The sequence below is a fragment of the Anomaloglossus baeobatrachus genome, chromosome 10 (genome assembly GCF_048569485.1).
Source record: "Anomaloglossus baeobatrachus isolate aAnoBae1 chromosome 10, aAnoBae1.hap1, whole genome shotgun sequence".
NCBI lineage: Eukaryota > Metazoa > Chordata > Amphibia > Anura > Aromobatidae > Anomaloglossus > Anomaloglossus baeobatrachus.
This window is the reverse complement of record NC_134362.1, coordinates 78344334-78357124: the sequence shown is the minus strand read 5'-3', so window position 1 is coordinate 78357124 and position 12791 is coordinate 78344334. Positions and strand designations below refer to the sequence as shown.

Genomic DNA, 12791 nt, shown 5'->3' with positions numbered 1-12791 from the left:
TAGGCCCCCAAATTTTGTACTGATTAATTCCTCTATATATTTTTTCTATAGTCAGAGCTGTATTTTTATCATGTGGAACTGGGCAGTGAGAAACCGGTTCACATTGATCTAATCACATCTCACCTTATTGTCCTTTGCTGGTGTTTCACACTGTTTTTCTCTGAAACATCACACGTAGACCATACCTTCAAACAAAGTGCAGCCAGGATCTGATTCATGCTGCTCGTGGTTCGGTCACCATGAATCAAGTGACATGTTAATATTAAAGCAAACCAAACAGGTTTTCCCAATATAAATTTTGACCATCACCTTTAATATCCCTGTTTTCAGCAGTCTAGCAAGCTGTATGTAAGATCCTAATCCCCTCTGCATGGCCCCAAAAATCCCTTTTCTAATCTCCCCAAACAGTGTGGTCCGGTCCGATGGGCGTTGCTGGTCTTGCTTCAACTCCTCCTCTCTCCCATGTAATTCCCATCATCCTGTTTGCTCCCAGTTGAAAGATGTATCCTACGTCATCCACATGGTGTCCCCAATTGCGCTATTGAGCAGGCGCACTTCACGCTGATCTGCTGAGGCCAAGTACTATAATGCGCATGCGCCATTAAAGGCCACAGAGCTTCGATGACCTGGAAGTAAAGCTGATGAATTCACATTACAGTGTGACTGGGGAGACTGGCTGGATGACGTAAGATACATTATCCACACAAAGCAAGCAGGAGGAGGCCGATGGGAGAGATGAGGTGCCAAAGCAAAACCAGCGATGCCCAGTGGGCAGGACCACGCCATATGAGGGGATTATAAAAGGTATTGTGGACTTGATAGACTGCAGTAGAATGGGGATTAAAGGGGTTGTCCACTACTAGAACAACCCCTTCTGATTCTATTTGTTTCCCCCAGTTAAAATAAAAGACCCTGTACTTACCTTCCATTCTGACGCCGTTACAGTGCTGTCGGTAACCGCAATTTGGGGCTCATGTGACATTGTGACGTCACTGGAGCCCAGCGTCCAATCACCGCCGCCTTCTCTCTCCACACCTTCGGACCAAATGACTAATCAACAGGAAGTGAGTGGCAGCTGCAGTGTCACTTCCTGTTGATTAACTCATTTTGTCTGAAGGCGGAGAGAGAGAAGTCGGGGGTGATTGGATGTGGCCGGGGCTCATGTGACATTACAATGGGACATGAGCCCCAAACCGTGATTACCGACAGGTTTGGAACGGTGCCAGAATTGTAGTTGAGTACAGGATTTTTTATTTCAACTGGGGGAAACAAATAGAATCAGAAGTTGTCCTAATGGTGGACAACCCCTTTAAAGTTGATGGCCTTAATTTATATTGGAAAACCTGGTGACATGTTCCCTTTAATTAAGTCCAAGATGTTCAAGAGCAGTGCATAGTGAGAGGTAAGGAAAGGAAAATTCCAACACTTATAAGGCTGGCCGAATCCTGATGAAGAGGAACTGACCATATAAAAAGCATGAATAGCAAGTTACCAAGCATGAGAATATGGTCAGTTCATGAACTTATCCTACTGGTATGTGCACCAAAATCAGTTTAACATGTTGAGTATAAAGGCAGCAAGACCTTACTACATGTTTTGTGTAAAAGAATGGGTGAGCTTTATTTGTTATGATTGGGATAATAAAAAAGTCGTATAATTAAGAATATGCGGAAAGGATGTACATTGAGGAAATCGGGCACAAAAACTTGGTTGTTGCCAGCATTTATTGCCAACATGTTCCATTATGCCTAATGGGCTTTACAATCTATGTTTTCACACACACCACCAATTTTATAATAAACCAATTGTATGTTTTTGGGGATGTTGTTAACCACTGAGCGACCACGTAGCATCTACCTTTGTCAGCATTTCTCTCCACATCTGTGAAATGTTGGCATTGCTTTGTAATGGAGATATATCACATTATTTTTAGAGTTTATCTGAACACAGTTTTCAGAAACATTCCTTTTCTAAGCTAGTCCAGCTCATCCTTGTCCATTCTCATCCTCGTCAATTCTAATCCGCGTCTATTCTCATCCTCATCCATTCTAATCCGCGTTCCTTCTCATCCTTGTCCATTCTCATCCTCGTCCATTCTCATCCTCATCCATTCTAATCCGCGTTCCTTCTCATCCTCGTCCATTCTCATCCTCATCCATTCTAATCCAAATTCCTTCTCATCCTCGTCCATTCTCATCCTCGTCCATTCTCATCCTCATCCATTCTAATCCGCGTTCCTTCTCATCCTCGTCCATTCTCATCTTCGTCCATTCTCATCCTCATCTATTCTAATCCACGTTCCTTCTCATCCTCGTCCATTCTCATCCTCGTCCACGCTCATCCTCATCCACTCTCATCCTCGTCCACTCTCATCCTCGTCTACTCTCATCCTCGTCCACTCTAATCCTCATCCATTCTCATCCTTGTCCATTCTCATCCTCGTCAATTCTAATCCGCGTTCCTTCTCATCCTTGTCCATTCTCATCCTCGTCCATTCTCATCTTCATCCATTCTAATCCGTGTTCCTTCTCATCCTCGTCCATTCTAATCCGCGTTCCTTCTCATCCTCGTCCACTCTCATCCTTGTCCACTCTCATCCTCGTCCACTCTCATCCTCGTCCACTCTCATCCTCGTCCACTCTCATCCTCGTCCACTCTCATCCTTGTCCACTCTAATCCTCATCCATTCTCATCCTCGTCCATTCTCATCCTCGTCCATTCTCATCCTCGTCCATTCTCATCCCGTCCGATTTCATCTCCGTCCATTCTCATCCTTGTCCTTTCTCATCACGTCCAATTTCATCTCCGTCCATTCTCATCCTTGTCCTTTCTCATCACGTCCAATTTCATCTCCGTCCATTCTCATCCTTGTCCTTTCTAATCTGCATCCATTCTCATCCTCATCTATTCTCATACTTGGCCATTCTCATCCTAGTCCATTCTCATCGTCGTCCATTTAAACCTCGTCCTTTGTCATCCTCCTACATTTTCTCAGAGGCACATTATTTCATTCACTACATTAGTCTGATGAAGAATACACGAAGCTTCATAATTTGTCATTAGTTCGTGTGCTTGTTTCAAAACAATGCAGAATATTTTGAATCTTCCATGGAAAACTCGTATTTCTTCCAGCAGAATTTCCATTAAGCGTTTCTTATTAACATACGCATATAATTTTTGTTTTGACAGATACAGAGAAATGCATATTCAGTTTTATTTGATGAGAAGTTTTCCATTCCTCTCGATCCTCTTGCTCTAGAAGAAAACAGCCTGAGGTTTTCTATTTTCGCAATAGATGGGGATGAAAGAAATGTCAGCACAGGAATAGCAGAATTGAAATTATCAGACCTGGATTTAACCGTACGACCTTTCAATACATGGATATACCTCCAAGACGTCAACAAGGTGAGTTATCTATCATTTTTTTTACTTGTTAGTATTAATAAACTAAAATAAGTGGGATCTGTCATTTGACATAAATATATCACAAGGAGAGTTTTTATGAAATTTGATGAAGACTTATTTTTACTTTTGACTGCTCTGTTCTGATTAAAGCTTATATACAATCCTTAGAGGGAGTCTGAAAACCACCTTTCAGCTCATCATTGGTGGAGACTGCTGTTCTGAACCAACTTATAAAGGTAATAAACAGGAGGAAAAAGAGTATAGCACCACAAAAAGAGGATGAATCAATTTAGTGAAAAATTACAAAAGCGTTTATTCGTTAAAAATACAATCAATACTAATTTGTTGATCCATGAAAATGACCACATTCGGTAGTAATTGGAATAACACAATGCTGTACATCAATTTATACCCATGGAGTGCTGGAAAAGACAAACCATTGAAAATCAGGGGATGTATAACACCAAAAAATGTTAGTAGTGAGTGCCTCACAAGGCCTATATAATCTGATTACTGGTCAGCAAAGGTCTAACAATAGCACAGATAAATATGTAGCCAAAACTGTAGGGTAAATCAGGAGATCACATTACCACAATAATATTGTTAAATGTACATAACAGAAGTAACGATTCTATATATTGTGCTTATCTACAGTACAGACCAAAAGTTTGGACACACCTTCTCATTAAATGAGTTTTCTTTATTTCCATGACTCTAAAAATTGTAGATTCACATTGAAGGCATCAAAACTATGAATTAAAACATATGGAATGAAATACTTAACAAAGTGTGAAACAACTGAAAATATGTCTTATATTCTAGGTTCTTCAAAGTAGTCACCTTTTGCTTTGATTACTGCTTTGCACACTCTTGGCATTCTGTTGATGAGCTTCAAGAGGTAGTCACCGGAAATGGTCTTCCAACAGTCTTGAAGGAGTTCCCAGAGATGCTTAGCACTTGTTGGCCCGTTTGCTGCACTCTGTGGTCCAGCTCACCCTAAACCATCTCGATTGGGTTCATGTCTGGTGACTGTGGAGGCCAGGTCATCTGGCGTAGCACCCCATCACTCTCCTTCTTAGTCAAATAGCCCTTACATAGCCTGGAGGTGTGTTCGGGGTCATTGTCCTGTTGAAAAATAAATTATGGTCCAACTAAACGCAAACCGGATGGAATAGCACGCCGCTGCAAGATGCTGTGGTAGCCATGCTGGTTCTGTATGCCTTCAATTTTGAATAAATCCCCAACAGTGTCACCAGCAAAGCACCCCCACACCATCACACCTCCTCCTCCATGCTTCATGGTGGGAACCAGGCATGTAGAGTCCATCCGTTCACCTTTTCTACAAAGACACGGTGGTTGGAGACAAAGATCTCAAATTTGGACTCATCAGACCAAAGCACAGATTTCCACTGGTCTAATATCCATTCCTTCTGTTCTTTAGCCCAAATAAGTCTCTTCTGCTTGTTGCCTGTCCTTAGCAGTGGTTTCCTAGCAGCTATTTTACCATGAAGGCCTGCTGCACAAAGTCTCCTCTTAACAGTTGTTCTAGAGATGAGAAGGTGTGTCCAAACTTTTGGTCTGTACTGTATGTAAACTGTCAGAAATGACTCAAGGTCTAGGGAAATATATATGGTTCAAAATAACAAAAATATTTTTTTTCCCCATAACAAATATTTATTAACCCCTTCAGCCCCCAGCCTGTTTTCACCTTAAAGACCCGGCCATTTTTTGCAATTTTGACCAGTGTCACTTTGACAGGTTATAACTCTGGAACACTTCAACGGATCCTGGCGATTCTGACATTGTTTTTTCGTGACATATTGTACTTCATGTCAGTGGTAAATTTAGGCCGATATGTTTTGCGTTTATTTGTGAAAATATTGGAAATTTGGCGAAAATTTTGAAAATTTCGCAATTTTCAAAATTTGAAATTTTATGCCCATAAATCTGAGAGATATGTCACACAAAATAGTTACTAAATAACATTTCCCACTTGTCTGCTTTACACCAATGCAATTTTTGAAAAAAAAAAATTTCCTTTAGGAAGTTAGAAGGGTTCAAAGTTCATCAGCAATTTCTCATTTTTCCAACAAAATTTAAAAAAAAAATTTTTTAGGTACCACATCACATTTGGAGTGATTTGAGAAACCTAGGCGACAGAAAATACCCAAAAGTGACCCCATTCTAAAATCTGCACCCCTCACTCTGCTCAAAACCACATCCAAGAAGTTTATTAACCCTTTAGGAGCTTCACAGCAACCAAAGCAATGTAGAAGAAAAAATGAAAATTTTACTTTTTTAACACAAAAATGTTACTTTAGCCATAAAAATTAGTATTTTCACAAGGGTATCAGGGAAAAATGCATCATAAAATGTATCGTGCATTTTCTCCTGAGTACGCAGATACCTCATATGTGGTGGAAATCAAATGTTTGGGCACACGGCAGGACTCTGAAGGCAAGGAGCGCCATTTGAATTTTTGAGTGCAAAATTAGCTGCACTCATTAGCGGACGCCATGTCAGGTTTGAAGACTCCCTGAGGTGCCTAAACAATGGAGCTCCCCCATAAGTGACCCCATTTTGGAAACTAGAGCCCTCAAATAATTTTTCTAGATGTTTGATGTGCACTTTGAACCCCTGGGGACTTCACAGAAGTTTATAACGTTGAGCCGTGAAAAGAAAAACATTTTTTTTTACCACAAAACTGTTGCTTCAACCAGGTAGCTTTTTTTTATCACAAGGGTATCAGGAAAAAATGCACCATAAAATGTATTGTGCATTTTCTCCTGAGTACGCAGATACCCCATATGTGGTGGAAATCAAATGTTTGGGTACACGGCAGGACTCGGAAGGCAAGGAGCGCCATTTGAATTTTTGAGTGCAAAATTAGCTGCACTCATTAGCGGACGCCATGTCGGGTTTGAAGACTCCCTGAGGTGCCTAAACAATGGAGCTCCCCCATAAGTGACCCCATTTTGGAAACTAGAGCCCTCAAATAATTTTTCTAGATGTTTGATGTGCACTTTGAACCCCTGGGGGCTTCACAGAAGTTTATAACGTTGAGCCGTGAAAAGAAAAAAATGTTTTTTTACCACAAAACTGTTGCTTCAACCAGATAGCTTTTTTTATCACAAGGGTATCAGGAAAAAATGCACCATAAAATGTATTGTGCATTTTCTCCTGAGTACGTAGATACCTCATATGTGGTGGAAATCAAATGTTTGGGCACACAGCAGGACTCGGAAGGCAAGGAGCGCCATTTCACAGCAAAATTGGTTGGAATTATTAGCGGACGCCATGTTGCGTTTGGAGACCCCCTGAGGTGCCTAAACAATGGAGCTTCCCCACAATTGACCCCATTTTGGAAACTAGAGCCCTCAAATAATTTTTCTAGATGTTTGATGTGCACTTTGAACCCCTGGGGGCTTCACAGAAGTTTATAACGTTGAGCCGTGAAAAGAAATTTTTTTTTTTTTACCACAAAACTGTTGCTTCAACCAGGTAGCTTTTTTTTATCACAAGAGTATCAGGAAAAAATGCACCATAAAATGTATTGTGCATTTTCTCCTGAGTACGCAGATACCTCATATGTGGTGGAAATCAAATGTTTGGCCGTACGGCAGGGCTCAGAAGAGAAGGAGCGCCATTTCACAGTAAAATTGATTGGAATTATTAGCAGACGCCATGTTGCATTTGGAGACCCCCTGAGGTGCCTAAACAATGGAGCTCCCCCACATGTAATCCCATTTTGGAAACTAGACCCCCCCCCCATACAAAAAAATTAGTTTGGCGAAATAAAAAATACAGACATCAGTAAAAAAAAAAAATGAATAAAAAAAAAAATATGAGCGCCTGCCACTAAGACCAGTGCCAAACGTGAGAGCAATGCACGAGTCTCGCATCGCATCATCCACTCCAGTCTGGAAGCGAGCAACTGCGCTGGATAATGCGATGCGAGAGGGCGGGGCGGCAGATGAGAAAGGGCGCAGCGGATGGAAGATGGGAAAGGGCGCAGCGGATGGAAGATGGGAAAGGGCGCAGCGGATGGAGGAGCGGCAGAGGATGGGAAAGGGCGCAGCGGATGGATGATGGGAAATGGCGCAGCGGATGGAGGAGCGGCGGAGGATGGGGGGAGGGAGGTGAGATGGGGATACCTACCTTACAGGATGGATCTAGGCAGCAGGATCACATCAGACAGAAGAGGCAGCAGATGAAGGAGGCAACAGATTGAGGAGTGTGAGAGGGGGCAGTAGATGAAGAGAATGGGAGAGAGCAGGCAGCAGATCGGGGAGGGGGGCAGAGTCTGATGGAAGAGAGAGATGGCACATGGAGGAGGGGGGGCCCCGGGGGGAGGGGGGCCCCCAGAACATGGAGGGGGGAGGGTGGCTTGCAGCACATGTAGGGGGAGGGTGGCTTGCAGCACATGTGGGGGGAGGGTGGCTTGCAGCACATGGAGGGGGAGGTGGTGTAGTGGCGATGGAGAAGGGGCAGCCGATGAAGGAGGCGGCGGCGGCCGATCGGGAACAGTGGGGGCCGATTCGGGGGCAGCAGCGGCTGAAAAAGGTGGGTGTGACGGCGGCGGGGACAGTGGCGAGCGTGGCGGCAGGGACAGTGGCGAACGTGGCGGCGGGGACAGTGGCGAACGTGGCGGCGGGGACAGTGGCGGGCGGGGCGATCGGGGACAGCGGTGGATCAGGAGCAGCGGCGGGCCGATCGGAGACAGCAGCGGGGCTGGCGGTGGCGATCGGAGCCGCGGTGGGGCTGGCGGGGCGATCGGAGACAGTGGCGGGGCTGGGGCTGGCGGACGGGGCGATCGGAGACAGCAGCGGGGCTGGCGCTGGAGGGCGGGACGATCGGAGACAGCGGCGGGGCTGGCGATGGCGGGCGGGGCGATCGGAGACAGCGGCGGGGCTGGCGGTGGCGATCGGAGCCGCGGTGGGGCTGGCGGTGGTGGGCGGGGCGATCGGAGACAGCGGCGGGGTTGGCGGTGGCGATCGGAGCCGCGGTGGGGCTGGCGGTGGTGGGCGGGGCGATCGGAGACAGCGGCGGGGCTGGGGCTGGCGGGCGGGGCGATCGGAGACAGCGGCGGGGCTGGCGGGCGGGGCGATCGGAGACAGCGGCGGGGCTGGCGCTGGCGGGCGGGGCGATCGGAGACAGCGGCGGGGCTGGCGGGGAGATCGGTGGCGGGCGGGGCGATAGGAGACAGCGGCGGGGCTGGCAGGTCGATCGGGGACAGGGGCGGGCGGCGGGGGCAGCAACTTACCGATGGGCACCCGCAGAGACCGCTCTCCTCGGCTTTCAGGGACGGACACAGGTCACCGGCACCAGATTCACGGTGATTGGAGAGATCGGTCACAAGACCGGTCTCTCCAATCAGAGCTGGGGGCGGGTGAAGCACCGAACACCCAGCTCCAGCCAATGGCCAGTGCTACAGCAGCACTGATCAGGGCTGGATTTCAATGTTCCAGCCATTTTAAATGGCTGGAACATTACAGTGACTGTAATTGGCTGAGCGGCGTTCGTCAGCCAATCACAGCCTCTGTAGGTTCGGGGAGGAGGTACCACCCCTCCAGAGGTCAGGCAGAGGTCCACTCCTTCCCGAATCTACTGTTTAATTAAACAAATTGGACTCCCCGGGGCTCCGGGACCGCGATTTTTCCATGACGTACTGGGTACGTCATGGGTCGTTTAGCACCATGTCACCATGACGTACCCAGTACGTCAAGGGTCGTTAAGGGGCTAAATATAAAACCAAAAAGTGGTAATCACACTATGGTAAGACAAATGCAAATATTGAATACCAATTTGTCCCAGTAAATGGGTTAGGATATCAATTTCTTGGCTCTGAATGTCAGGGACAAGGTAAGATAGAACAAAATATAACAAATTGATACAATTCAAAATAGAGGCACTGTAACGTATACAAGGAAAAGGACAATCATATATCCCAGAGCAGGACTTAACTTGCTGACTGTAAGATGAATCCAATGCAGTACAATTTATACAGAGTATAGAGCTGCATAAATAGGTATAATAAATATACAGTCCATTGTTCGTCCAAAGATCATATATTACATATGTCACGTATCCAGGTTATTCCGTATGGAAACAGTAGCCATCTAAGATGAATGAGGTATGTCTCCGGCTCAACGCGTTTCCCCAAGTGAATGGTTCATCAGGAGGCAATTAAAGATGATCCATAGATGCATATCCATGATACAGTCCCATATATAAGATCAGCGGTGGTGCAGAGAATCCTGGTAGTATGATCCACAGCAGTCAATAGGAGTGTAAACTGACCAGAAAATTAGGCATTGTTCACGCATACTCACATTGTGCAAGGTGACAATACCGACAGGTCACAAAGAGACCAAGAGAGGACCTAACGTACGTGGCTTCATCAGAGGTCAAAAAGGCTCTTCCTGTTCTGATTTGATGCTAAGTAGGCATGACCAAAGCCGAACAGTGAGGTTCGTACTAGACACCGGGCATCCGGGTCTCGAACACAAACATAGACGTTTAAAAAAAGTCAGAGTTCGGGAGCTGTTTATATGTTAATAAACTTTGTTGAAAGGCTGCAGCACAGCCAAACAACACGCTTTATTGCATATGGATGATACCTGTATGTTTCTGTGAACAATAAAGAATAAATAAATTATGTAGTCCCTTGCCTATTTTTGATTACCAGCGTAGGTAAAACAGACAGCTGCAGGCTGAAACCCTCAGCTGTCTGCTTTACCTTGTCTGGTTATCAAAAATAGATGGGACTCCCCACACTGTTTTATTTATATTGTTTAAATAAATAATTAAAATAAAAGGTGCGTGCTCTACCCTATATTGATAACCAGCCAAAGTAAAGCAGACATCTGGGAACTGGTATTACTAGGCTTGGAAGCTCCATGGTTATTGTGCCCTTCCCAGCCTAAAAACAACAGACCGTAGTTTCCACAAAATTAGCGCATCCATTAGATGCACCAATTCTGGCCCTTTGCCTGGCTCTTCCCTTGCCCTGGTACGGTGGCAATCGGGGTAATACTTTTGGGGTTGATGTCAGCTGTGAATTGAGAGATGGCATCAAGCCTAGGGGTTAACAATAGATAGGCCATATCAGACACCCCATTACTAACCTGGCAAGTACAGACTTAAAAAAAAACCACACACAGGAAAAAAAATAAATATTTGAATAAAGACTCTCCCACACTCCCTCGTTCACCAATTTATAAATTAAAAATAAAACCTCAAAGTTCCAATGTAATCCAATGGTGTAATGTCCCACCACACCCATCAATTCCTACGGAGCTCTGTTCTAAGAACGTTCTCAAAAGAAGCAAGATTCCTACTCCACACTGATGAGGGGCAAATACCTCGAAACGGCTGTCTGTGGATGGATACCATGTTTGGCATAGGTGGTCTCCTTGACTGGAGACTGCCCTTCCCGTGGTTGTTCCTTCCCGGTGAAAGACCTGGCTAGTTTCCTGCCAGCGTTGAGAAACATGTGATGGTGTCTCCGCAGGCCTTCTTGCTTTGAATATTTCCCAGGGGGCATTGCTCTAGAATCACTGCGTTGAGAAACACGTGATGGTGTCTCCGCAGTGGTGGATGTTGATCTCCCTAAGGTCAACCATCCTTGCTCACATAGTCTTTTACTAGGCAATGTCCCACTAGCCAGATTCCTACTCCACACTGATGAGGGGCAAATACCCCGAAACGGCTGTCTGTGGATGGATACCATGTTTGGCATAGGTGGTCTCCTTGACTGGAGACTGCCCTTCCCGTGGTTGTTCCTTCCCGGTGAAAGACCTGGCTAGTTTCCTGCCAGCGTTGAGAAACATGTGATGGTGTCTCCGCAGGCCTTCTTGCTTTGAATATTTCCCAGGGGGCATTGCTCTAGAATCACTGCGTTGAGAAACACGTGATGGTGTCTCCGCAGTGGTGGATGTTGATCTCCCTAAGGTCAACCATCCTTGCTCACATAGTCTTTTACTAGGCAATGTCCCACTAGCCAGATTCCTACTCCACACTGATGAGGGGCAAATACCCCGAAACGGCTGTCTGTGGATGGATACCATGTTTGGCATAGGTGGTCTCCTTGACTGGAGACTGCCCTTCCCGTGGTTGTTCCTTCCCGGTGAAAGACCTGGCTAGTTTCCTGCCAGCGTTGAGAAACATGTGATGGTGTCTCCGCAGGCCTTCTTGCTTTGAATATTTCCCAGGGGGCATTGCTCTATAATCACTGCGTTGAGAAACACGTGATGGTGTCTCCGCAGTGGTGGATGTTGATCTCCCTAAGGTCAACCATCCTTGCTCACGTTCTCAAAAGAAAGCTGCCGGTCAGCAGCAAACCCAAAATTTCTCACTCTGGTGCCTCATGAAGATCCTGATGTATCTAGCGGGATGAAATGCGTTGAGGCATTTTGAAGCATACATGTTTTGGATACTGGACAATGAGCAGATCTTTTCTTCATGACCGATAATCCTTGAAGTATCATGTTCATTTGGGTGATGGTCAGATACTGAATGTTACTACAGTCAGGGCCAGAAATATTTGGACAGTGACACACGTTTTGTTATTTTAGCTGTTTACAAAAACATGTTCAGAAATACAATTATATATATAATATGGGCTGAAAGTGCACACTCCCAGCTGCAATATGAGAGTTTTCACATCCAAATCGGAGAAAGGGTTTAGGAATCATAGCTCTGTAATGCATAGCCTCCTCTTTTTCAAGGGACCAAAAGTAATTGGACAAGGGACTCTAAGGGCTGCAATTAACTCTGAAGGCGTCTCCCTCGTTAACCTGTAATCAATGAAGTAGTTAAAAGGTCTGGGGTTGATTACAGGTGTGTGGTTTTGCATTTGGAAGCTGTTGCTGTGACCAGACAACATGCGGTCTAAGGAACTCTCAATTGAGGTGAAGCAGAACATCCTGAGGCTGAAAAAAAAGAAAAAATCCATCAGAGAGATAGCAGACATGCTTGGAGTAGCAAAATCAACAGTCGGGTACATTCTGAGAAAAAAGGAATTGACTGGTGAGCTTGGGAACTCAAAAAGGCCTGGGCATCCACGGATGACAACAGTGGTGGATGATCGCCGCATACTTTCTTTGGTGAAGAAGAACCCGTTCACAACATCAACTGAAGTCCAGAACACTCTCAGTGAAGTAGGTGTATCTGTCTCTAAGTCAACAGTAAAGAGAAGACTCCATGAAAGTAAATACAAAGGGTTCACATCTAGATGCAAACCATTCATCAATTCCAAAAAGACAGGCCAGAGTTAAATTTGCTGAAAAACACCTCATGAAGCCAGCTCAGTTCTGGAAAAGTATTCTATGGACAGATGAGACAAAGATCAACCTGTACCAGAATGATGGGAAGAAAAAAGTTTG

The 12791-nt window shown here is 45.4% G+C and overlaps 1 protein-coding gene across 1 annotated transcript in view; it reads left to right on the top strand.

The window, feature by feature from the left end:
- SYT12 (synaptotagmin 12) overlaps positions 1 to 12791 on the top strand; it is a 191940-nt gene that overhangs the window by 123675 nt on the left and 55474 nt on the right. The window contains exon 5 of the mRNA XM_075325337.1: positions 3190 to 3405. Coding sequence (XP_075181452.1) covers positions 3190 to 3405 — 216 coding nt within the window. The remainder of the gene's footprint in view (positions 1 to 3189; positions 3406 to 12791) is intronic.